At 46.7% G+C, this 26,909-nt stretch overlaps 1 protein-coding gene across 1 annotated transcript in view; it reads right to left on the bottom strand.

The window, feature by feature from the left end:
- Positions 1 to 3,047: 3,047 nt before the first annotated feature.
- The window catches only part of LOC311510463 (venom factor-like), a gene marked incomplete at its 5' end in the record, with an annotated part of 52,356 nt that continues 28,494 nt past the window's right edge, over positions 3,048 to 26,909 (bottom strand). Inside the window, 18 exons of the mRNA XM_084610125.1 lie at positions 3,048 to 3,324; positions 6,128 to 6,263; positions 6,356 to 6,439; positions 8,045 to 8,131; positions 8,421 to 8,510; positions 9,859 to 9,964; positions 10,291 to 10,380; positions 10,888 to 10,975; positions 12,919 to 12,970; positions 15,260 to 15,410; positions 16,432 to 16,590; positions 18,014 to 18,177; positions 19,120 to 19,270; positions 20,294 to 20,389; positions 22,207 to 22,366; positions 23,105 to 23,180; positions 25,538 to 25,741; positions 26,363 to 26,449. Of these exons, the coding sequence (XP_084466251.1) occupies positions 3,183 to 3,324; positions 6,128 to 6,263; positions 6,356 to 6,439; positions 8,045 to 8,131; positions 8,421 to 8,510; positions 9,859 to 9,964; positions 10,291 to 10,380; positions 10,888 to 10,975; positions 12,919 to 12,970; positions 15,260 to 15,410; positions 16,432 to 16,590; positions 18,014 to 18,177; positions 19,120 to 19,270; positions 20,294 to 20,389; positions 22,207 to 22,366; positions 23,105 to 23,180; positions 25,538 to 25,741; positions 26,363 to 26,449 (2,123 nt within the window). The 3' untranslated portion in view covers positions 3,048 to 3,182. The remainder of the gene's footprint in view (positions 3,325 to 6,127; positions 6,264 to 6,355; positions 6,440 to 8,044; positions 8,132 to 8,420; positions 8,511 to 9,858; positions 9,965 to 10,290; positions 10,381 to 10,887; positions 10,976 to 12,918; positions 12,971 to 15,259; positions 15,411 to 16,431; positions 16,591 to 18,013; positions 18,178 to 19,119; positions 19,271 to 20,293; positions 20,390 to 22,206; positions 22,367 to 23,104; positions 23,181 to 25,537; positions 25,742 to 26,362; positions 26,450 to 26,909) is intronic.

Below are 26,909 nucleotides of genomic sequence, written 5' to 3'. Positions count from 1 at the left end.
TGTAATAAATGCACAAAATACGGACATTTTGCAGATGTTTGCTGTACTAGGGCAGTCAGGGAGCTGACTACGTTTATAGACAATCAAGAGCCATTGTTTCTGGGCTCTACCATGTGTGATGAAACAGGGCCAGCCTGGACAGTGAAACTGAATATTCATGGAAAGCTATTGATTTTAAAATAGACTCAGGAGCAGATGTGACTGTCGTCTCAGAAGGGCCTTTCAATCATCTTCAACCACTCCCAGAGCTGAAATCACTCAACACACCCCTGAAGGTGTATTTAGAATAGAGCACCACAAAAACAACTTACAAAGACAAACCGCTGGCATTCAGAGTGCATGTGGTCAAAAGATCAAAACCCAACAACCTTCTCAGCTGCAGCACGATAGCCATGATGGGCCGAGTGAGAAAGGTGCAAGAACTCGACAGAGAATTTGGTGATATTGAGATTTTGAAAGGAGCTCCTGTTCAAATAACCTCAAGAGACACTGCTGAACCATCTCGTGTCCAAACATCTCCACCACACAGACCCTGGAAGAGACCAGCTGCAGATTTATGCAAATTCAGAGGACATTAGTACCTGGTCTTAGTTGGCTATTTTCCCAGACATATCAAAGTAATGTACTCGAAAGACATAACACATGGCAGTGTTATCGAGAAACTGAAGAGCCCTTTTACTCATTTTGGTATTCTAGGACCACTAGTGATGGACAATAGATCACAATTCACCACAGTAGTATTGAAATCATTCCAAACGAAATAGGATTTTGATCATATTACCAGCAGCCCACATTATCCACAAGCAAATGGAGAGGCTGAGAGAGCTGTACAGACAGCCAAGAAAATCCTACAGCAGGGAAAATCCATTCCTTGTTCTTCTGAGCTGTAGATCAGCACCAACAGCAGCTACCAGATGTAGTCCAATACAATTCCTGGGGGGACGACAACTCAGAACTACAGTTCTGGCTCTGGAAAATAATCAGACTTCAAAGTGGCCCGACATGAAGAGTAGCCAAATCAGATAAAGAGGCAACAAGAGTTTACAAACACCTTTATAACAGATGCCACTAAGTTAGAGACCTGCTGGGTCTACAACCTGGTGAGTGTGTTTTTGCGTCAAACTGGCTGGAGAAAAAAGGATAGAGAACTCCAGCTACCATGAAGAAAAAGAAGTCATCACCCAGATCATGTGTGGTCGGGACCAGTAGTGCAGAAGTGCAAGAGAAACCTTTGACATCTAAAGAAAAATCAACAGAGCCAACTCTACAGAGGGCGGATGCAGACCAAGATGATGACACCTCACAGATTCCAAACCAACCAGAGACAGGGGGACAGCCAGATGACCAAGCTGTGACATGTTTGGGTCGTGTAATTAGAAGACCAGTGTGATTCAGAGACACTCAAGGGACTGAGCCATACTGAACTTTAAAGCTAGCGTGATCGGATGGGCTGCGGGTGAAGCTTCCCCTTAGGGAGGCTAGCCCACTGCCCTACCTCTGCCAACCAAGGCCACGCCCCTGCTCGCTGCTCTCTGCCGCCCCCATGGTCCCAGGTGGGGTGGGGAGGGGTGCTAAGAGACCAGCCCCTCCCCCCAATAGCCTGTGCCTGCCAGCCCTGATGCCATGGCAGGGGGGAGATTTTTCCGGGGGCCCCAAATTCGCCACTGCCGCCCCCCCCCCCGGCAGTGCAAGGTTTGGGAAGGCTTAGCCTCCCACAGCCTCCATTACGAGCCACCCATGCGTGATCCTGTAAATGGTAGGAATGTAAAACCAAGGGGAGAAGTAATCGAATGTTAAACTGGATTATACTGTTCAGCCACTACGTGGCGCCATGCGCGACATACATTACTTAAGCTCCTAACAGCTGTTTCTGGCAGTGCATTAAAGGACGGTGTAAGCGAACACATCTGGAGTCCCACTCTAAGAAAGAAGCTCTTCCGTCAGTCCATATCTGGCACAGAAGTCTGACCTATTAGTAACAGTCCTACAACCTACCGTGTACAAGGTGTACATGACAAATGGCACACATCAAATTTCTCGCTACTTTACTCTGGACTTTTACTCTACCCTCGAACCTGATTCACAGAGTTTTAGGTCAACGGGGACCATTAGATCATCTAGTCTCACCTCCTGCATAACACCGGCCGGAGAATTTCACCCACTTACCCCTGTATTGAGCCCAAGAACCTGTGCTGGACTAAAGTATATCCAGTCTTGATTTGAAGACATGAAGAGGCAGCCAATCCACCGCTTCCCTTGGGAGTTTGTTCTAGTGGTTAATCGTCCTTACTGTTAAAAACTGGTTCCTTATTTCTCATTTGAATTTATCTGGCTTTAACTTCCAGCCTTTGGTTCTTGTTATACCTTTTGCTGCTACGTTTTTCCACCCAACCTAACCCCTCTCATTCATTAGAGAGCGGTCACTGTTCGCCTCCGATCAGCCCATGGTGCCAGCGTCCCCGCCAAATATCTGCAAAGCTGCCTCATTCACCCCCTTCAAATCCCTCCTCAAAAAAAAATCGACAACCGTTAGGCTGCTAGTGTGCAGAGACCACCACCCACAAGGCTGAGCAATACTTGTTTCCTTGCACTCCCCCATCTGTCAATATCTGTCTGTTCTCTCTTGTCTTATGCTTTGAGTGTAAGGCCCTCGGGGGGCGGGGACAGTGGTTTTGCTCTGTTAAATTACAGCAGCTGGCAAAATGGGGTCCTGGTCTCTGATGAGGCCCCCTGGGCAATACAGTAATCATCACCAGCTTCTTTTCCCAACCCCAAGGTTGGGTAGAGCCAAGCTATGGTAATACAAATAAAATAAAATAAATAATAATATAAGAAGATTAACGAGCCTTTTAGTACTTGGCATTTCCTCCCCATGAAGGTATTTAGGTATTTATACATTAACTTAATCTAATGCACCCATGGCCCTCATAATTAGCCACATGAGCTGTATTGTAGCATTAGATTATGTGATATTTGTAAAAATCCACACAAGATCGCTGTAAGAAGTCAGGCATTTTATATCTATAGAATAATTGGTAAGGGGGCAGGAGAGGAAGCGCAAGCAGGGTAGGGGATATTACAGCATAGGAATGTCAGAATGAAGATGTGTCAGCCTTGTGTGACGCTGTAGCTGAGCTCAAACCCTCCCATCTGGACTCTCGCCGCGAGTGCTGGTGCCGCGTTTAAGTCGGGCAGCCGGCCATGGTCATGGCTTGGGAGAACTCGTCGAATTCCTGGCACAGGATCTGGAAATCCTCCTCCTGGCAGTCTTCCTCTTTTGGCCACTTCTCGATCCAGGTGTCCTTGTTAATGATATAGGTGATGCTGGAATGGAGAAGAAGGTTTGTACCTTTGATCTCGGGATTTACTGAGTAATCTACCTGCGTGGCTCCTCAAGGCTGGCCAGGCTTTGCCCTGTTGGCGTAGCTCACACCCACGCTGGAGCAGGCTGGGCCACATCCAGAGGTTGATGAGTCTGTTACAGCCTTGGCTGACGGAGATGGGTCTTTTAGCTCAGGCAGTAGAGGCTCCTGCTTTAAGTTCCAGAGGTCCCAGATTCAACCCATGCCATCGTCAGCTCATCCAGGATCCTGATGCAGCATTGGCTGGAGTCTGAGGACCACATCTGACTTGCGTAAGAATTGAGCTGACTGCATCCACATTTATCTTTAATATGGAGGTGGAGTCTAGCCAGAGACTACATGCATGCAAAGCTCTGCATTCAGCCACACATATATTAGGATGGAAGTCTCTGAAGAGGCAGCACCCTCCTTGTTAAAGAGGAAGGTGCCATTTTGGAACTCCCTGGTTATGGGCTTGGAGGACCCTGGGCTACCATGGGGTAACAACTCAGTAAGGAAGCTCAGTTGAAGATATTGGATAAACTAGACAAAGGGCAACTGTTTCAGGTCACACATACTAAAAAGGCCCTCTCCTCTGGTCACTTTCTATCATCAGGGGGTGTCCCTGGCTATAATCCCATCACGTCAGATCCTAACAAGTCCCCCCAAAAATCTGACCCAACATTGCTAATAGGCAGGACCCTACCAAGTTCACAGCCATGAAAAATGAGTCACAGTCCGTGAAATCTGGTCTTCATCATGAAATCTGGCTCGTGTGTGTGTGTGGGGCGGGTCGCAGTATTGCCACCCGTAGTTCTGCACCGCCTTCAGAGCTGGGGTCTCGGCCAGCAGCTGTCGCTCTCCGGCCACCCAGCTCTGAAGGCATGGCAGAAGTAAGGGTAGCAATACAGTGACCCCCTCCCCCACAATAGTCTTGCAACCCCCTTTTGGGTCGGGATCCCCAGTTTGAGAAATGCTGACTTAAGGGCTTTACATGTTGATATTTTTAAATACATATTCATGATTTGTGACAACACTGTGAAATTTAAGATTTAAATATCTGTAATTGTGAAATTCAAAAATGTCTAAAATGCTATGACTGTGAAATTGACCAAAATGGACCGTGAATTTGGTAGGGCCCTATTAATAGGGCTGGTAGAAAATTTTCCATGGAAACAATTTTATCAGTGGAAAAGTGGGGATTTGACTAAATGCAATATTTTGTGAAGTGTCAGCTTTCAGGAGAAAATATACATTTTCCATTCAAAAAACAAATGCTTGAAAACTGAAATATTTCAATTCAGCAGTCCTGCCATGGTGCCTCATGGGAGATGTAGTTGGGTTTACTCATGTTTCATTCTTCTCTATGGGCCAAAATCCCCAACCAGACTACATATCTCATGGTGCATTGCACCGGGAGACTCCTATGATGGAATGTCCTCCCCTCACCAAGAGGTAAGAAAGTATTGCATCATGGGATATTTAGTCTGACCAAGGAGCCCAGTCTTTAGAGCATGAGGCATCCAAACTACAAATTCCACGAGGCACCACGGCGGCATTTCCAAACCAAAATATTTTGGTTTTTCACCAAAAAGTAGAAATTTTCCATGGAAAAAAGCCTATTTTCCAGCCAGCTCTAATTGTAAGGCTCAGATTTTGTCAGGGATATTTTTAGTAAAACTCACAGACAGGTCATGGGTAGAAAACAAAAATTCATGGAAGCCCATGACCTGTCTGAGTTTTACTAAAAATATCCCTGACAAAATGGGGAGGAAGGAAAATCCAGCACCCACAGCTGCTAGGGATGCTGGGATCCTGTCGCCACCTGCTACAGCTGGGCAACTTCGGGGACCCCACCATCCACGCTCTCAGCGGCTGGGAGCTCGGGGTTCCCCTGTTGCCCGGTGGCTAGGAGCTGCTGGGGACCCACCTCCAGCAGTGGCTGAGAGCTGCGGGGCTACCAGCTGACAGCTCCAGCCCTGGGCCAGAAAACGTCACGGAGGTCTCTGGAAGTCACAGATTCCCTGACCTCCGTGACATAATCAGGGTCTTAGTCATAGATCATAAAGAAGCCTCTTGAGAATCATAGAATCATAGAATATCAGGGTTGGAAGGGACCCCAGAAGGTCATCTAGTCCAACCCCCTGCTCAAAGCAGGACCAATTCCCAGTTAAATCATCCCAGCCAGGGCTTTGTCAAGCCTGACCTTAAAAACCTCTAAGGAAGGAGATTCTACCACCTCCCTAGGTAACGCATTCCAGTGTTTCACCACCCTCTTAGTGAAAAAGTTTTTCTGCCTTGGGGTTTGTTTGGGTCTCTTTATAGCTACGGAAATCTGAACAACAACAATACTTTGTCTCATGGGCGCAACTAGGAGCCCGAGTCACGTATCAGAGCCCCCGTGTGCTAGAAGCCGTAAAAACTCGGACCAAAAACACAGGCCATGCACCAGTCTAAGTCTCTTTGACATGTTTTTATCAACAATACATATTTTGCAATGTAGAAACACTTAAATATTAATTTTCTATCATGGCACAGAGATGATAATTGCACAGTAAATTACTATTTTCCCACCCTTTCTAGCAGGTAATTCACCCCAATTCAGCCCCGAAGGACTATGGATGGATAAACCCCACAACTACTTGGACACACTGACCACACTACAGCTGGGCTTAGTGCTAGAGAAACACAGGGGTGGCCGCTAGCACTAGCTAAGGCGAAACTGCATCTGCAATCTCCAGCCCTACAGCGCAGACCCGAAGAAGCTCGGAGGGTAGGCTGCTTACTTCGTTTTCAAGTCCCACAAGTCACTGCTGAGTCCCCAGATCAAGTAGTCCTTGTTAGGCTCCAGCCTCAGAGACTCCCTGCACTTCACGTGGCTGACAAACGGGCGGGTTTCTCCGAGCGGATTTTCATCAGTCCCTGAGGAAGAGAAGAAAGACGGTCAGTCAGATGTTCCTGGTGGGGGAGCCAGTGGAGCCTGTTTATCAGTGTCCAGAAGGAGGAGCTCTTACCTGTTTTAATGACTCGCAAAATGTTCATCATGTAGGTGTCATAACTGTTTGATTCTTCAGTTCCAACAAGCCTGGTTTTATACACTGAGGGGGAAGAAAGTGACACTGGTTAAAGACTGTAGCAGTTTTCTGTAGGGAAACTGGTGTGTGATCAACCCACGGAGAGGCAGAGAGAATTAATTAAACAGGGTAGAAGACCTTGATCCATTCCATTTGTTCTAAGATTTCCCCAGGGCTTGGCTTAGGAGTTTCACATCATTCTTTTAATCTGGTGCTGATAATAGTGACATAAGTGGTAGCCAGACAGTTTAGTCAAGGGACAATTTGACAGCTTGTCATAAGAACGTCCATACCGGATCAGCCCTAAGGTCCATCTAGCCCAATATCCTGTCTTCTGACAGTGGCCAATGCCAGGTGCCCCAGAGGGAAAGAACAGAACAGGTAATCATCAAGTGATCCATGTCATGTTGCCCATTCCCAGCTTCTGGCAAACAGAGGTTAGGGACACCATTCCTGCCCATCCTGCCTAATAGCCATTGATAGATCTATCTTCCATGAACTTATCTAGTTCTTTTTTGAACCCTTTTATAATCTTGGCCTTCACAACATCCTCTGGCAAGGAGTTCTACAGGTTGACTGTGCGTTGTGTGAAAAAATACTTCCTTTTGTTTGTTTTAAACCTGCTACCTATTAATTTCTTTTGGTGACCCCTAGTTCTTGTGTTATGAGAAGGAGTATATAACATTTCCTTATTTATTCTCCATGCCAGTCATGATTTTATAGACCTCTGTCATATCCCCTCTTAGTCATCTCTTTTCCAAGCTGAAAAGTCCCAGCCTTATTAATCTCTCCTCATATGGAAGCCGTTCCAGAGGCCTAATAGTTTGTGTTGCCCTTTTCTGACCTTTTTCCAATTCCAATACATCTTTTTTGATATGGGGCGACCACATCTGCACGCAGTATTCAAGACGTGGGCATATCATGGATTTATACAGTTAAATATCTGTAATCGTGATATGGCAACATGATATTTTCTGTCTTATTATCTATCCCTTTCTTAATGATTCCCAACATTCTGTTAGCTTCTTTGACCGCCACGGCACATTGAGTGGATGTTTTCAGAGAACTCTCCACAGTGACTCCAAGATCCCTTTCTTGAGTGGGAACAGCTAAATTAGACCCCATCATTTTATATGTATAGTTGGGATATGTTTTCCAATGTGCATTACTTTGCATTTATAACTTCAAGATCTGCACCTAAACTGGGGTTCACAGAGTGAGTGGCCAGAGAGGCCAATGGAGACTCCAGATTGATACTGTAAACCTTCTATTTGGGTCAAAATGGAGAACTGCAGGCCCTGGGACAAAGCAAGAGCATCAGATCTCAATCTGAATATTTCTGAGTAAGAGGTTGGATTTGAATTCTTAGACCCTCTGGTTTTGGCTCTGGGTTGGGTTCCAAATCAGAAGAGGTCCATTTTCCAGATCTTGTTGGTAAAGCAGGTGAGTTCTCATGAAAACAGCTGATTTTGTGAGATTTCTGTCATTTTGGGGACCCAAAATCTCACGAGTCTCTTGTACAGGTAAATCCAAAACCTACCCTTATTTCAACCTCAGATCCAGCTGTAAGTCTGGACCGTGTCTCTACTCTCATATGTAAGACTCTGCAGATCCAAAGAGCAGTTTTACCATAATCGACTCCAGATTCACATGACATCTCAATTCGTTTGTTCAGGGTGATGGGACCCCTCATCTTGTGCTGCAGGAAGCAGTTTTCTGGGGGGAGGAGAAAGAAGGGAGTCACCAGGGAAGACATTCAAGTAGACCGGGGTGAAATTTTTCAACCACAATTCATTCGGCACAAAAGGCAGAATCAGTGACACTGAAATACTGTGCGAATTCATGTCAAATTCGCCAAATTGTTTGGTTTTGAACTCCGCCTCCCCAAATTCTGAAATATCTAAACATTAAAGGCACTATAGGAGAGCTAGGGTGTGTTATTAAATACTCCAAGAACCTGTATCCTAGCCTGCCCTGATGTAAGCAGAAACAGGACCCTCCTTACCCTCCGCGCACCGACAAACATCCCCATGACAGATCTTATTGAGAAAGCCGCTCTCTTTAGGCAGACGGTAGAACATGGTGCATTGGTCCACTACAGAACAAGCAGAGAATCACAGGTTAGTAGATTTTAAGGACTCAAGGCACAACTGGGATCTCATCTGACCCCCTGCCTCACACAGACTGTAGAATTGCACCCGCCATACCCGCATCAAGCCCATAACTTGTGACTGAGCCAGGCTCTGTTGTTTAGAAAGACATCCAGAGATTGGAAGCAGGGGCACCGGAACTGGAGAGGTCAGGAGGGCTGTGGCCCCATCACTTTTTACCGGCCGTAAGGGCGAACAACAAGGAGGAGGGGAGGAAAGGAGGGAGTGGGGGGCAGGGTGTTTGGGGGAAGAGGTGGTGCGGGAGCAGGGCTCGGGGAGCAGGGGTGGTGTCAGGGCCGGGGCTTGGCAATGCAAGGGCAGGGCCTCGGGGGAATGGCGGCCTGAGGGTGGGGGGCTCAGGGAGAAGATGCAGCGCGGGGGCGGGGCCTCGGGGGAAAGGGGCGGCGTAGGGGGGCAGGGCCAGTTCAGGCACCGGGGGTCAGCCCACTTTTGGGAAGCTTCCACCACTCCTTAGGGGACAACCCTGAAGCCGTTACTCAAGCCAAAGTCTCACTGAGGTCATTGCCAGAGTTTTGACTGAGCAAAGTGTGAATCATGACGAAGAGCAGTGAGAGAGATCTAAATGTTTTGAGTCTCTTGGGGAGACCTAGGCGGTGCTGTGCCCTAGAAGAGACCAACTGGCCATTTAATCTAGAGATTATCCTGAATCAAATCCTTGTATCTTCATTTCATAGATTGAGAGATTTTAAAGCCAGACTAAATGCTAAACTACTTATGCTAACCAATCTGTTCCACCTTGCCCTTAACTGTGATGCTCGGAGTACCTTTCCCAGACCTGAAGAAGAGCTCTGTGTGTCTCAAAAGCTTGTCTCTCTCACCAGCAGAAGTTGGTCCAATAAAATACATTACCTCCCCCACCATGTCTTTTTGATTTCATGACAACATCGAGAGATTTCCTGTGGTAGCATGTTCCAACGATTTATTGCCCTCAACTTCTGAGCAGCCCAAGCTTTGTGGAAGTTTGGATCCGGATATGAATTTCCTGACTCACCTTTCTACCAGATACTACACAGGAAGGCATGAAATGCACCTTACTGTGCCACAGTGCTTGTCCGTTCTTTCCTCCTCCTGACTGGTGATCAGCTCATGCTTTGAAGCATGAAGAATGAGAATTCTTGTCACTACTGGTGTTTTTCTTATTCATGCATCTGATCAATTTCCGTATTCCCATAACATGTTTGCTGCCATGATAACAGAAAACTCTGAGTGTCTGGGGAAAGGGACATATTGGGCATGACCCCAGTGATGAGAAAAGATACAGCTCACTGTTACCTAAAGAGTAATACTCATAGACTTTGACAGACCCCGGCTGAATGAGACCAACTTCGAAAAATTGATGAGCTTTAAACTGCAGGCATTCCTCCTCCATATGTGAAACCTGGGTGGGGAAAGAACAGAAAAGGAATGCTTAGGTCTTTGGAAAGGAAGAAATGGCAGAGGAGACAAAAAGGCATGAAAGAGAGAAAGGTTGAAGGAGAAAGGGTGATACACGGGGGATCAGATTCAGCTGTTGGTGTTAGCTGGTGCATCTCCCATTAAAGACCACAGGACCTGTGCACAATTTATCCTGCGGGCGATTCTGCCATCAGTTATACCTGGGCGTCTCTGGGGACACCCAGGAGTGCAATTTGGCTAAAGCAGGAGCCTGCAGCAGTAGTTCCTGAATTTAACACAAGATCAGAGAACGCCCTTGTAAAGTCTTACCTTGTCCAGGTAGATGATGAGGGTGCTTCTGTCCGAAGGAGAGCGGTCAATTTCATACTTGGAAATGTATCTGTCAACCCCTCTGGAAAGCTAAACACAATGAAGGAAAAGCAAGAAGCATCACGGTAAGGCAGGGACGCAAAATCCTGAAGCCGCACCAAAATGAGTCAAGCCCCACTACTAAGCCATATAATATGGATGAGATCATATGTCCCTCTAGTGGCAGGCCTGCATAATGCCCGACCCTACTTCGAGCTGAAAGGGTTATTGCTTTAGGTCAAGTGCAAGAGGGTCAGGCTAAAGGTCCCAGGTACAGTCCTCACGGACGATCATGATTTCTGTATGCATGGGGGCCGATTTCACATACAACACAATACTGCCTGATGGTAACGAGTTTCCATTGCTGATCAGAGGAGACCTGCCGTCCTACAACTGAAAGGCTCCATGTCCCAATGCCTTGAGCCATCCAGCTGCTAACCGACTCGTGTAGCTTCCATGTCTCAGACAGTGGGAAGAACCTCCCCCAGCTGGAGCTTTAAGCTCTGCTTAGCCTGGGCCTTCCTGTTCTACTGAATAGCTTGGATGATGCCAACGTACTCTGGTCAGATCATCCAAATCTGGCGAGAAGCCCGTGAGCATGGAGACATCGAGGATCGACATTGTGGCATCAACCACTCCGAGGTACCTAGTGGGGAAAAGCAAATGCCCTTGCACCAAAATTTAACACTGAGAAACCCATTTTGAAATTGACTTGCCAGTTCTTAATATTTCTTCTGCTGTCCTCTAGAAAAATCTATAGCCTGTGACCATCCATCCCCATATACACCCATCTATCTCTCTCTCTCTCCCCACATACACCCCTCTATCTCTCCCCACAGTATCCATACATTTCTGAAGCTCCCACCAACACAGTATGGTATTAAGCGGTAAAGCCCATCTGTCTGAGGCATTTAGGGCCAGATTTACGACGAGTAAAACTAACCTAAAGAGTTTTACCAAAGCAGATCAGCAGGTTAGGTGCCTAACTCCCACTGAAAGTCAATGAGAGTGAGACACTTAACTCCCCACGAGGCACCTATCTCCATTATTCGGCCACTTAAATACTTCTGTAGATCTGGGTCCTTTTTCTTGCTTAGATGCTCCAGTTGCAATGAGGGACAGTGAAAAATTAAAAACCTCAAAACCAAATATTCTTTGCAATTTGATTCAAATTTTCAAAATTAAAAAAAAAAACCAAGTCGATTTGCATGGGAAAGAAAACAAAGCAACATATAGTATTTTTACACTCCAATGCGGGCCTGCCTTCCCTATTTGAGTGGGAAATGCGTCTGTTTCAAATATGTCATGGCTGCAAATCCACAGGCTCTGGAAAAAAAATGTTCTACTTTGCTTGCGGAACTGGCCATTTGGACAGAAATTCCACAAGAAACGAAAGATCTCATTTGTTGAAATGCCTGGAATAAAAGGGTGAACTAGTTGCTTGGAAGTTTCTAGCCAGAACGGTTGCATGACAATGCTGGGAATTAGCTATAAAGTCTATTTATCTGCCTCTCGCTCTCTAGGTATTATTGATCTTATTAATTATTGTAGAGCCTAGGACCCCAGTCATTGTGCTGGGCACTGTAAAAACATAGACCCAAAAGATGTTCCCTGCCCCAAAGATCTTACAGTTCAAGGACAAGACCAGATATAACAGGTGGAGACCGACCGATGGGAAAGCCCAAGAAAACAATGAGACAATATTGGCCAGCATGATGGGCCCTGGCCTCAGCTCACCCGCTGCCTAACTCTTGTCAATTTTTTTGAGTGGGCATCAGAGCAAAGGAGAGTTTAAAGACAAGATTAGAGGGACAGTGAGGTACCTTTTTGGATACTTACATGAGGTATTTATATGGCTCTCATCACAGCAGGGCCTAGCCCCTTCTCTATTCCTGACCGGGAATTTAAAGCATGACAACCAAAGACTTTCCTTGAGGAAGTCATTGCAGGATTTATACAAGACCAGTGCATGCTGGGCCAGGATCCTTCCATGTAGACCAGCAACAAACCCAGCTGTGCTGCTGTGTGGTCTAGTGCATAGAGCACTGGACTGGAACTCAGGAGACCTAGCTTCTATTCCCAGCTCTGCCCCAAACCTCATGAGTGAGGTTAGGCAAGTCTCAGCACTGCTCTGTGCCTCAGTTTCCCCACCTGTAAAATCAGGGTAATGATACTGTTTTCCTTTATAAAGCACTTTGAGATCTCCTAATGACAAGGGCTAGATAACAGCTGGGGCTCATAATAGTGATTCAGTAATACTGATCCTTATTCTATGGAAGTGTGTCCTGTGTAACAATATTCATAGATTCTAAGGCCAGAAGGAATCATTGTGATCGTCTGTTCTGACCTCCTGTATAACACGGGCCACAGAACTGCCCCAGAATAATTCCTGTTTGAGCTAGCACGCATCTTCCAGAATACCCCCCAGTTTTGATTTAAAAATTAGCTGTGATGGAGAATCTGCCACACTGCTTGGTCAAGCGTTCCAATGGTTAGTTATCCTAGCTGTTAAAAATTTACACCTTATTTGTAAATTTGAATTTGTCTAGCTTCAACTTCAACATTATCATTAAAGGTCAGTGTTCTCACCTGGTGCAGATTCTGATGAAGACTGAACGCAGGGCTCCTTCCGGCCTCTTAGCTAGAAATGTTTCAAAAGAGGAAAAAATATTTTTTGGTGTAAGTTTCATTTTTGTTTTGTAAAAAGCCCCCAAACTTGGAAACTCAGCACTTTAATCAAATAGATCCTAGAACTGGGGTGAAAAAAAATCCCAAAGGAACCAGCCACTCTGAAGGATACCTGACACACAAGCTAAAAAGTAGCATTGAAAACTCTTGTGGTAAGTCTTACGATTTTTGATGTGTTTCTTTAAGCCCCAGCTCCTGGAAACAAAAGATGGCATGAGAATCTCAGCTTTCACTTAGCATAAAAATCCATTTCTAGACCTTGAGGTTGTGGAGAAAAGCTTAAAATGTGAAGTGGGAGCAACTGAAAGACTCAGAAACCAGAAGGCAAAGAAAACAAACCCCAAATGTATTATTTTAAAAATCTCACGATTTTAAGCGGATGTCATTGTTTTTTGGGGACACGACTAATGGGTTTTAAATGCATGAGTTTGGCAATTGTGAAAAGCCACTCCCACAAAAATGTGGTTGTGTGTTATCAGAGGAGAGAGGCCTGAATCAGAAGCTCGGATCTGAACTCCCCCGTACTTTGGAAAGTTCAGAACTTGATCCAAAACTCCTGGCTGGCCCCAATCTCTCCCAGAGGCCAAGACAAAATCCTGGCTCTGGCATAGGCTACATCGACACTACGCGCTAGGAGTGTGATTCCCCGGCTCATGTACGCATACTCATGCTCGCTCTCATCAAGGGTATAAATAGTGGTGGGGCTGCAATCAGTACTCAGTGGGGCTAGCCGTGCCTCGGTTGCTTATCCATGGCCCGGCAGCGACATCACTATTTATACTCATGCTAGCGTGGGTATGTGAGCACCCCTAACCTGTAGTGGGCACATAGCCCAGGGGATCTCAAACTGGGGGTCGGGACCCCTCGGGGCGGGGGGGGGTTGTCACAATTTTATTACATGGGGAGTCGCGAGCTGCCAGCCTCCACCCCAAACCTTGCTTTGCATCCAGCATTTATAATGGTGTTAAATATATAAAAACATGTTTTTACTTTATAATGGGGGGGGTCGCACTCAGAGGCTTGCTATGGGAAAGGGGTCGGCCGGTACAAAAGTTTCAGAACCGCTGACATAGCCTAAGTGTGTGTGCTCATGTCTCCCCCTAGGGGCTCAAATCAAGAACAGCAGCCCAGTCATTAGCGAAAGAGTCAGCCAAGTTATTAGCTAAAGAAGCAACAGGTCACATTTTCAGAGCCGATGGCTGTAAGGCCGAGCCCACTGACAAGTGTGATGACTCGACCTACGAGGCAACATGAGCGCTCCCAAACTTTCGACCCTTATATCTATAGCAAGCCGAACCGAGCCCTAGATCTGAGCACCCAACCCCTGGGAGAAGTGTGGACCCAGTTCTCAACTTCTTGGTTCAGACTCATCTCCCGTTTAGAGGGAGCAGATCCCAGAGTCCCATGCCCGACTTTTCATCCATATGGTATTGTGGGAAGACGAAATGTTCTAACCCTGCTGGTCAGAGGCGGCATGATGCCAGCATGCTGTCCCGCAGCTGGACTGACCCTACGTCGGAACACGTAGTGCCGAGCGATAACAGTAATATTAGCAAAAGAAAAAAGACGTAATCATAATACCTAGCGCTATGGTATTTTCCATTTTCATTATCCCCATTTTACAGCTGGGGAGACTGAGATACAGGAAGGCGAAGTAAGCTGTCCAAGGTCACCCAGCAGGCCAGTGGCAAAAAGGGAACAGAACCTGGATGTCCTGAGTACCAGGACAGTGCTCTGTCCACTAGGAAACATTGCTGCATTTGCTACCCTACCCGCCTTGACCTCACTATTACTTTATGCCCCACCCAACTCTACACTGGTCTGGGGGTTAACACAGCTCCTGGTTTGATCCAAACTCCATGGGAAAGTAACTGAAATGCTCTGTTCCCCCTGTGTAAAGGGAATAAGACTCCTCCCTTTGGCTGGTTAGACTGGAAGCTCTTTGGGGCAGGGACTGTCTCTTACCATTTGTATGTACAGCGCCTGGCACAATATGTCCTTGATCTTGGTTGAAGCCTTTAGGTCCTGCTCTAATACTAATATTTCTCTTCTGGTCCTTTCACTCTGTGCATCCTGTTCTCCTGGTCTTAAGTTAGGCCACAATTCGGGAAACATTTATGCACATCTTTGATTTTACGCTCATTTGACTTCAATGGGACTTCTCGTGTGTAAAGTTAACTACTTGTGTAGGTGTTTGGGTAGCGACAGCAAACTTAATTTAACCAGTCAGAAGGTAACTTACCATTCTGGGCTTCCCTGACAGACACCCTCAAGTCAAAGTTCTTACACTGAGATGTATCCTCTGGTATCTTTGCATTGTAAACAGTTACCACGGTCAAGGTTCCTTGCCCGGTGCCTCTTGCTCTCACAACAAAGTCTTTATTCAGCCTAGTCTGTAAAGAATCCGCAGTCAGATTGGGTGACTCTTAAATTTCTTAATTTTAAATAGGCCATTGCTGATGAAACGTGCCAGACTGATAGCTTGCAAGATTTCTGATGTTCTCTATGCCAAACAGTTGCAGATTCATACACACCTACGGTCCCCTTAATGGGCTTACATTTGTTCTTATAAAGCAGTATATAAATGCTAAGTCTTATTACAGAAGGGAGTTCACTCTCATTCACTCCTTCAGCCATTAGTTTCTCTGCTGAGCCTGTCAACGAGAGCGATGGGGATTCGCCATCAATGAGTGGAGACCTCCCAACTCATCTCATGCAGGACAGTAAACAACCATCTGATGGTAATGCCTAGAGCTGGGCAAGTAACTATGGAGCTGGGTGAATAACTGATCTTTCGGTTTGCTGGCAGGTCCAAAAAAATTGGCAAAAAACCATTAGGTTCAACCCGAACCAAATCTGAAAATTACAAAAATTGTTGGCAAATAAAAAAAAAAATCCATTTTGGGTGGAAAGAAGCCTTTGTTAAGGGGTAGATTCACAGAAGGGCAGCAGGAAAAGGTAGTGCTCTGCTTGCGACTTTTAGCTCAGTGGTCAGGGACTCACCTGGGATATCAAAGACCCTTGTTCAATTCCCCTCTGCCTGTGGAGAAGGGTTTTGCACTGGGGTCTCCCATATTGCACATGGGTGTCCTAGCCACTGGGCTATGGGACATTCTCATAAGGGCTTTCTCAAGCTCTCCAATTCGAGCTGTTCCACTTTTCAGAAATAATTACTCTCACTGGAGCAAATGTAAATGGAGCGAGGGGGGGGGGGGAGCACCGACTGGGAAAAAGAAAAAGGTCAGTGTCTGTGGTGCCTAAGGACCCTGAGATTGGGCACCCTGCGGATCCGGGGATCCAGGAAGCACCCTGGGGATCCAGAGCACAGACGCTTGGATTTCCCTCACAGCCGTCCTAGCGCATGGCCAGGAAGGGGCCCTCAGTAGGATCTGTGGCAGCAGGAAAAAACAGTACCTCCACCGTTCTGAGCACCATAGCAGTCTCATACTCAATCCTGTACATGAGGGGATTAGCACGGCCAGGCAGGAGAACAGAAACATCCAAATCCAGCTCCTGGTGTAGCGGGATGTCTATCTGGTACTGCGCAAGAGCCTGGAACACCATGATGATAGCCTGGAAGACCAGGAAAAAGACAAGAGGGTTACACCTTATTGTCCTATTGCCATGAACCAAGGGCCTGCATCCCTTTGGCTCCCGAATTACCCCAGTGGCCCGTGAATGAGATCAGAACCCAACCCTGACTGTTTAATGAACAGGAACTGAAAATACAACAACAGTTAACTCTCAGCGTTAGATGTTACACAGGATAGTAGGAGATATATTTTTGTTCGGTGATTAACATATAGTCATTAACACAGACATGAGCCAGCCCAGTAGCAGAGGCTCATGGGGAAACGGTTATCCATCTGCTATAAGCCACTATAGGCCTTATGTTTAGGTTAGACATTAGGAAAACTTTTTAACTGTAAGGATAGTTAAGTACCGGAACAAATTACCTAGGGAGGTTGTGGAAACTCTGTCATTGGTGTTTCTTAAGAACAGGTGAGCCAAATACCTGTCATGGATGATCTAGGTAATACTCCGTCCTACCTCAGTGCAGGGGACCGGACTAGATCAGTGGTTCTCAACCAGGGGTATACGTTACCCTGGGGGTACACAGCAGTCTTTCAGGGGTTACATCAACCCATCTGGATATTTGCCTAGTTTTACCACAGGCGACATAAAAAGCACTAGCGAAGTCAGGACAAACTAAAATTTCATACAATGACCTGTTTACACTGCTCTATATACGATACACGGGAATGTAAGTACAATATTTATATTCCAATCGATTTATTTCATAATTATATGGTAAAAATGAGAAAGTCAGCAATTTTTCAGTGATAATGTCTGTGACATTTGTATTTTTATGTCTGATTTTGTAGGCAAGTAGTTTTAAAGTGAGGTGTAACTTGGGGTTACACAAGACAAATCAGACTCCTGAAAGGGGTACAGTAGTCTGGAAAGGTTGAGAGTCACTGGACTAGATGACCTAGCAAGGGCCCATTCTGCCCTATATTTTTATAATTCTAGGATTAACAGGAGCCATGTTTCAACTGTATGGGGCATAACAAATGAGTGGCAATTTATACACCTAAAAAGTTACACATGAAGTATGTGCAACAGCGAGGATCGTGAACCGTTGGGACAATTTTTACGAAGAGTCATGATGGATTCTCCACCATGGGCAATTTTTAAAATCAAGATTGAATGTTCTTCTGTAAGCTCTGCTCGAGTTCAAAAAGGAATTACACCCGGGGAAGCTCTATGGCCTGTGTTATACATGAGGTCAGAACGGATGCTCACAGCAGTCCCTTCTGACCTTGGAAACTATGGATTTATATTAGGTTATCATGTCGACCTCCTGGACTAACACATGATTGTGCCCTATGGTGGAGTCTCCCTCTCAGTGGATCAAGTGATGGGGTTTCCATTCCTTCTATTGGGAGACCTTCCCACAAAACATATGGTTATGTCTGCCAAAGATTATACTCACTTGGGTAGATCCATACCCCCCTTCATAGAATTTCTGCTCTGTCAGCCATCTGACTATGGGTCTGACCAATTCGTACTTCTTCATGTGCAGCAAGGCCAGCAAAGCGTATGAGGTGGCCTCAATGCTGAAGGTGTGGGTGTTCATGTCTTCCCAGCGATTTCCCTCTAAACTCCATAAAAGAACGAGAACTAGAATAATCTTCACCAGGACACAGAACGGCACATTCTGAGCAGCTCCAAATGGAAAATACCACCTCTTGAACCATACCCATGTGAAGACGGGTCAGTGTGACTCAAATCCATAGCTACATCGATATTCCCACAGAAAATATCTAAGTGCTACAGAAAGGACGACTGCTCTTGCAGTTAAGAAGCTGGCTTAGGACTTGGATCTGGGCTCAGTTCCCAGCAACAAGCTATTTTGTGCAAGTTGCATAGGGCACATGTATACTGCGATAAAAGACGCATGGCACAGCTGCAGCTGGCCCGGGCCAGCTAACTTGAGCTCATGGGGATCAGGCTGCGGGACTATAAAATTGCAGTATACATTTGAGCTTGAGCTGAAGCTCCCACTCTGGGAAGTCCCAGCAGGGTCTCAGAGCCCAAGCCTGAGTGACCATGCTGCAGTTTTATAGCTCCATTGCCCAAGCCTTGCAAGCCCAAATCAGCTGACCCAGGCCAGCTGCGGGTCTTCTACAGCAGCATAGACATTCTCTCTGGGTCTTAGTTTCCCCATCAGTCTGCCTTGTCTACATAAACTATGATTTTCAAAGGGGCCTGAAAGAAGTAAGCAACCCACTCTCATTGGGCCTAATGAATTTGATTAGATGCCTTGCCTTTGAACTAGACTGTAAGCAGTGTGGGATAGGGGCTGTCTCTTGCCATGTGCCTAGCAAAAGGGGGCCCTGATCTGGGTTGGGTGTCACTGTAATACGGATTAGAATAATATCAGGCCAACTAACCAATACTCACTGTTAAACAAAACCACACCAAACTCTCAGCTGTTGTAGATCTCGCTAGCCTTTGATCACTTTCCCCCTCCCTCCTGTGAGCTCCCTCCCAACTTGGCCACATCTTTCTGGTACTGAGAACCCGCCAATAATCTACCTGTTGAAGTGCTCATAAGCACTTTCTCGCTGTCCAGTTCCCCCATCAGGGCTAAGGCATAGGACGTGAGAGCCACCGTGTAAGGTCTTCTCAGAGATGGATACCTTCTGGCCAAGTATTCCCCAGCTTTGTTAATGCTGTTCTTCAGACTCTGGGCGGTCAAAAAAACAAAAAACAAACAAACCCAAACACATCAAGAAACCAAGCCCACAGATCAGGCTGAAATTCTATTAACTTTTATATTTAAAAAAAAACCAATTCATGGAATTGTATTGGGTGTGAATTTCATTCTCCCAGCACACAACCTTCACAACACCCTCTGGCAAGGAGTTCCAGAGGTTGACAGTGCATTGCGTGAAAAAATACTGTGTGTTTGTTTTAAACCTGCTACCTATTAATTTCATTTGGTGGCCCCTTGTTCTTGTAGTATGAGAAGGAGTAAATAACACTTCCTTAGTTACTTTCTCTATACCATTCATGATTTTATAGACCTCTATCATATCCCCACTTAGTCGCCTGTTTTCCAAGCTGAAAAGTCCCAGTCTTATTAATCTCTCCTTATACGGAAGCCTTCTATACCCCTAAACATCTTTGTTGCCCTTTTCTGAACCTTTTCCAATTCCAATATATCTTTTTTGAGATGGGGAAACGACACCGGCGTGCAGTATTCAAGGTGTGGGCGTACCATGGATTTATATTGAGGCAATATGATATTTTCTGTCTTCTGTTAGCTTCTTGACCACCACTGCACATTGAGTGGATAATTTCAGAGAACTCTCCACAATGACTCCAAGATCTTTTTCTTGAGTGGTAAAACAGCTAATTTAGACCCCAATGGCTAATTTAGACCCCAGTTGTCTCTTCATGCCTCTTTCCCCCATCAGTAAAAGGGGGATAATAATATGTCCTTGCTCTGTCCTGTTTATTTAGATTGTAAAAATCTTTGGAGCAGGGATTTGCCTTTATTACAATATAAATCTAAGTTCCTGGAGGATTGTGCTGAGCTCTCTGGAGGATGTGGAATCTGGCCCCACAGCAAAGTTTGACGCGTGAACTCAAATCTGGCAACTCCATTCATTACTTTAGGCCAAATTTTCTCCATCACGTGTTCACGCACCACATCTGGAAAGGAAAATAATGCGAATACGTGAAGATACATGATAGACTTACTCACCGAGACCTGAGCGTTACAAATGTCTTTGGACTCCAGCAATGCGACAAGAACAAAAGCCGTCAGAGATGCCTCAGGCTCAGCACCCTGGTACCCTCCCTAAGGGGGAAACAAAGAACAAACCTCAAGGACAGAATTAATGATGTTATCTATCTACCTCTCTACTCTACCGAATCGACTTATGAGATTTATCTCTGCATTTTTAACACCCTCATCGCTACCATACCCGGGCACCAATTATAGCCGTGTCATGGTGCACTGGTACCAACCAGAAATGGCCTATCTACCTATCCCCACGTAAACACTACCCATCCATCCCCGTACACATCCTCTTTTTATTTGTCCATCTGCTTCCTACATCCTCCACGGCCCAGCTTGCAGGGATGCAGACAGCCCCATGTCGGCCGCTCTCTCCATGGCAGTGGCAAATGTTAGTACTCCTGGGGGAATTCTGTGCCACTGCAGATGCGCAGAATTAATGTATCCTGCAGAATTTTTTTTTTCCGGCAGAAAATACATTTCCGCCCCAGAAGCGCTGCAGTTCTGCCTTTTGCTCACCAAAGGTCGCTAGGGCACCAGAACAGCCAGCAGCAGGAGTGCAGTTGGTTGGTTGGGTGCCGCAGCAGCCTCTGGCGGGCAAAAGGCAGAACTGCAGCGCTTCTGGGGCAGAATGTATTTTCTGTGGGGAGAAAAATTCTGTGCGTGCCCAATGGTGCAGAATTCCTCCAGGAGTAGAAGTTAATCACAGCACCCTGCCTGTGGACCCAGGTTAGGACAGAGTGGGGCACACAGGGCTGCTGGGGGGTCCACAGGCTGGGGTTCAGAATGGCTAGTGGGGGACAGACTGGGGCATGGGATCAGGAGCTAGTGGGCTGACAGTGTTGAGCCTGGGGATAGGGGAAGGGAGCTGCAGGGACACATGGGGATGGGGGAGGAGGCTGCAGAGACCCATGGGGATGGGGGGTGTGGGGACAGGGGCAGATGTGCCTGACTGAATGGGAGAGGGCTTGGGGTCAGCCAGGGTCTGCATGGGGGAGGCTCCCCAACTCTTTAGCAATCCTGCCCCCCCAAAAACTTGTTCCATACTTCTCCCACCCATACCCAACAACCCTCCAGCCAGGTTCACTCTAGGCTCCTTCCCTCTCCCCCAGCTCCTCCATTACCTCTGACTTCCCCAAGCCTTTGCACTGCTTCTGACAGATGCAGGGAATATAGTTCTGTATTGTCCTTTAAATTAATTACTCAAAGTTCTGTATTAATATGCCTAGAAAGGAATCTATTTGTCAAAAAAAATTGCCAGAATCTTTTTTTGGTCTATATTGTTATAAACATACTTGCTGACAGATATTTTGAAATAAATTACCAAAATAATTTAAAGTGGCATGATTATATTGTGTTATTTTGACAAATAAAATATGCAGAATTTTAAAATATTGTGTGCAGAATTTTTAATTTTTTGGCACAGAATTCCCCCAAAAGTATGTTATGTCCCTATTTAAGCAGGGTCAGAAATGCCAGAGGTAGCTACAAATATAACCCATGATTACTCAGGGGGATGCTCTGTCCCTCTCTAGTAGTGGCTGGGCCACAGATAGGTGTTGATAAGTCTGCTACAGCCTTGGCTGACAGAGCTGGGGCTTCCACTAGAAACAGAGTGTGTGCCCCACTGCGTCAGAGCAATTACACAGACACTGGTCCAAACCAAATATTTACTCAGCTTTTACTCACTTCTGCTTCAGATAAAATTTCCATTGACTTCAACGGAGGTTCTGCCTGGGTAAGGACCCAGTGAAAAAGAGTAAAGACTTTGGGATCTGGCTTAGTGAGGCAAACTATTGATTTCGGAAGTGTCAAGCTGCTAGGCTGAATAGAATGGGGACAGTCTGGGGTATTGTGGGAACTAAGGTTAAACTTACCATCATACTTTTGGACATCACAGGAGCATTTTCATGGAAGATGCCATCGGGTTTCTGCTTTTCTAGGATCAGCCATTTCACAGCCCCGCAGATAACTTGAGAGTCTATGGCCACTAGCTTGCTAGCCAGGGAAAAGACCTTTGCTACATACGCTGTCAGCCTGAGGGGTTAACATGCAGAATCAATCAGGTCAGAAGGTCACTCCTGCCTTCCTGAAATTCTCCTCGACACAGATGTTTGAGCCAAAGTGTTACCATCTGTGCTGATGGATGAATTAAATGTGTATGAAAACTTCATCAATAATTGGTGTCAGGACAGATTTTGTGTGGATCATTCTAGTAAATCAGTTGCAGTAACTTGATTACCGCGCCCACAAATAAGCGAGCGAGCGAGAGAGATGTGAATGCTTAGAAATCCTTGGGTGTACGGCACAGAACTTCCTGCAGTAACTGGGCTTTCACTGGCATTCCACCATCCAAGTCTTACTTTGCTTAGCGTGAAATGTGATGGGATCATGACTAGGAGAGCTGTGATTATAGAATTTGTGTGCGCTGTGGACACCTTCCCACTGGGAACTGGACTAAAACCCACCAAATTCATTTCACACAAGTCATCAGGTTCTAATGAACATGTGTCAGACCTTTACTGATCTAGGCCACACTAGCGTCAGCGACCATTCAAGGAACTGTGTTCCATTACCAATCTCTGATGCCATCAAGTCCCCTCTGTTTTTAATCCCCTGGTGTACCTTTCTGAAGATCAAGTTCTACACATTAACTTTGTCCTTTCAGTATAGCCAGGGGAATAGATTGCTCTGGCTCATGTCTTCCAGAGGAATGGTATACAAAGGAGAAACTCTACACGACTCAGCAGAGCTCTATAGAAAAGCTGTCTTTACCATGTGCTTGAGGGTGAACTTAAATAGGCTGCATAGGAGTGGTTCGGTTTCTTATATGCCAGTTGCTGTGTGTAACCTGAAAAGGAGAAAGATCGATCTTTGAAATGTGTTGTGCACCTCTCCCGCCTTACCCCTCCCATCTGTCATCCCTCTCCCCTTTCTCCTTCTCTCGCTCCTCTTTGCAAAGCACAGTCTCTACCCTCAGCTACCTGCTTGCCATCCATTCTGTGTTTGTTAGCAGCAGTCAGTGGGACTGGGAATCCAGCCCATTGAAGCAACTAAACTGAGCACTCCAGAGACCAGGATCCAAGTCACTTTCATGCTGGCTCAGGCTAATGCACTCATCACATCTAAACTCTGGTCCTAGTGCACACAGAGCCGTGAGCCGAGCATGGCACAGATATCAGATAGGAGGAATCTCCATGACACATTCATGTCTTGGCTGCTCTATAGAGACTGCCGCAAGATGTCCTGGGTCAGATGAGCGAGGATTTTGGCAGAAGGGGATTAAGATTTGTTGGGGCCCTGGACACAAAGAACCTATGGGCCTGCCATGCCCTGTGGGACCAGGGGTGCCAGAACTGGGGGGGGGGGGCGGGAAGAACTAGGGAGGCCATAACTCCCCCCAACTTTTAAAAGTGCGAGGGCCATGCCCGCCCAGGTTTTAACATAGGCGGAATAGCCTCAGTCAGGTGTGGAGCAGTGATGTCATGGGCGTAGTTTGGGAGAACAGGGGAGGCGTTGCCCCCTCGAACTGCAAGCCTCGGGCCAGAGGCGACAGGAGGAGTGGTGCCATGGGAGATGGGGGAGCCACCGGCTCGGGGAGGCTAGCCTCTGGCCCCCCTCTTTTACCTGAGGCCCCGCCCCTGGAGGGGGTGGGAGGCTAGACTGGAGCCCCTGCCCCTGGATCCCACTGGTAGTGGTGTGCCCCAGGTGGTGGGGACATGGGCCAGCAGCTGTTCTCGAGCACCTTGGCCCTCTCCCCAGGCCAGGTGGAGGATCTGGGGCTTCCCATAGCAGCTCAGGCTCCCTAGGCAGCTCTTACCATTGCCTGGCTCTGGCTTCTGGCCTGGCCAGGAGGCGGGGCCCCAAGGGGAAGAGGAGGAGCAGGGGGCAGCGACACAGTTCCGGTGCCCCCCACACTTTTAACCAGGTTCTGGCACTCCTTCTGGGGCCCCTAGATTGGATTTTGGTAACACCGACATGTGTCCTGCTAGGAACTGACCTGAGATCCATCAGTTTAACCCACAAAGACCCCCAAACGTCAGTCCCAAAGTAAGTTTTTTGCTGTTATCAAGATGGAACTGATTCTAACCATCAACTATGTACATCTGTCCCACTAGGAAGTGGGCTGAGACTCACCAGTCCAGAAAATAACAATTTAATTGTTGAGGTGAGACAGATCTGAGCCGGAAGCATATGGGAAAATGGTTCTACTATAATCCTGGGGAAATTCTGGGCCACTGCGCACGGGCAGAATTCATGTCCCTTGCAGAATTTTTTTTGCCTGCAGAAAATACATTCAGCCAGAGAGGTGCTGCAGTTAAGCCTTTCACCCACCAAGGGCTGCAGCGGCCCCAGAAGAGAGGGTAGCTGCTCCCAGGTGGAGGGAAGAGAGGCTGTGTTCCTTACAGTGCTCTGCCCATGGGGCCAGGTCAGGAGGCACGGGATATGGGGGGACGGACAGCATGGGGCACATGGGGCTGCTGGGGATGTGTGTCAAAGATGGGTTCAGCAGGGACACATGGGAACTGGGGGTACAGGGACACATGGAGATGGGGCAGATGTGCCTGACTGAATGAGAGAGGCTAGGGGTCAGCCAGGGTCTGCATGGGGGAGGCTCCCTAACAATCCCTCCCCCCACCCAAAAAAACCCACATACCATACTTCTCCTACCCACACCTAACAACCCTCCAAGTTCACACCCAGGCTCCTTCCCAGCCATTACTTCCCTCTCCCGCAGCTCCAACTCACCTCCGGCTCCCCCAAGCCTTTGCACTGCTTCGGAGGGGTGTGGAAAATACATTTCTCTATTGTAGTTTAAATGAATTACTTAGAGTTCTGAAGGAATATGCCTAGTAAGGAATCTATTTGTCAAAAAATATTTCCTGAATCTTTTTTGTTGTCTGTATTGTTACAGACAAACTTGCTGACGGGTATTTTGAAATAAACTACCAGAATAATTGAAACTGGTGTGATTATATTGTGTTATTTTGACAAATAAAATATGTAGAATTTTGCAGAATTTTAAAATACTGTGTGCAGAATTTTTAATTTTTGGCACAGAATTCCCCCAGGGGTATTCTATAGGTTGACACCACTCCCTTTAGCGATCCTAGCCCCCACCCAATAGCCATATGCAGGAATAACCAAGCCCTAGTAATGAACAGGAGTCTGGAGAAGGATCTGCTGTCACCCAGGAAAGCCTCTTACCTCTCTTGATCAGGTTGATGGCCACAGCCCGGCGATCCACCCCCATCTTCTCCCACTGGTGGGTGCTGTCCAAGAAGTGGGTGGAAATGACCGTTGGGGTCAAACGGATCATGTTCTGTTCCCCACAGCCAGAAGGCACCACGATAAGATGCCCCAGCTTGGCCCCGTCAATGGAGTTTTCTACAATCTGAGCCACGGGGTTTCCTGGCCAAGAGAAGAACCTGGTGTGAATTCAAGCATGGGAGTGGCAGCTTGTAGGAATGGGGAGAAAGTGATCCCTCAATGGGTTCTGTAGACTTACACTCTGAACCTGAAATGTGCCTCAATGCCTCCTGAAGTCTGGGGCACCCACTGCCCTGTAGGACTGGGTCCTAAGACTGGATCAGTTGATCCAAACCCCTGCTGGGACCTTGCAGGTTGGAAGAGAAGTCAGTGATGTGGAGTCTGGGTATATTTTCAGTGCAGCTTGTTTCATTTACACTATGCACACCAGTCCTGGAGCAGAGGGAGTTGCAAACAGCATGCAGGTCAGTCCCCTCTCTCCGGGATCTTGGTCTCTAACACTAAGTCTCAGTTCCCAGGGAACAACAGAGATGAAAGCAAACACTCCTGCTGCTTTCCACAGCTCCCGCAAAGAAAATTCACAAAATGACCACCACCACTGTACTTCTTCCTCGATTAAAAACTCGCTCATTAGGAAAAAAAACTTGTAAGACTGTGTAACATTCGGTCCATTTGTTGACCTCTGGCCTAACAGTCTTACGAACTTCTGAGTTTCACTCAGTCCGATTTCTAAGCACTACACAATCACAGGCTCTTACTTACCATTGATGGTGACTTTGGTTTCTGGTTCAGTATTTGGAACGATATCATTTATATCTGGAGCTTTCACCTTCGTTACCTGTTCCCCACCTGTGAAAAGGAGAAAAGAACCCACCGTGAAAATAATGAGCGTCCCATGGGCTTTGCTGCTGCTATTTCTCCTGGGTCACAGGCTCCCTGCCTTCATACAGAGCCTGAAATGACGCCCTGTGGAGGGAGATGGAGGAAGGTACCAAGATGAGAGCGGGGTGGTGACATTGTAGTCCAAACTGATTGTCCCAGGATTCATACTGCTGACTTCCTAAGAAGCCAAACCAGCTGTGCGATCACAGGCATGAATTCGGCTGATTTAAAGTGATAGTAAAGACTTTATTAGTGGCCTGATTCTCCACTACTTTTCACCTTCTTATTAATTATGATTATTTGTACCGCAGTAGTGCCCAGAGGCACCAGTCTGGGGTTGGGCCTCTATTCTTCCTCTGTTGCCTCCAGTGATGGAGAATCATCTCTAGTTTTGGACTCCAACATTTTCTAAAATGTTCTCCTCTTC

The sequence above is a fragment of the Lepidochelys olivacea genome (assembly GCF_965140295.1).
Source record: "Lepidochelys olivacea isolate rLepOli2 genome assembly, chromosome: 20".
Taxonomy (NCBI): domain Eukaryota; kingdom Metazoa; phylum Chordata; order Testudines; family Cheloniidae; genus Lepidochelys; species Lepidochelys olivacea.
Note: the sequence above shows the minus strand (reverse complement) of the source record. Positions and strands in the feature narration are given on the sequence as shown.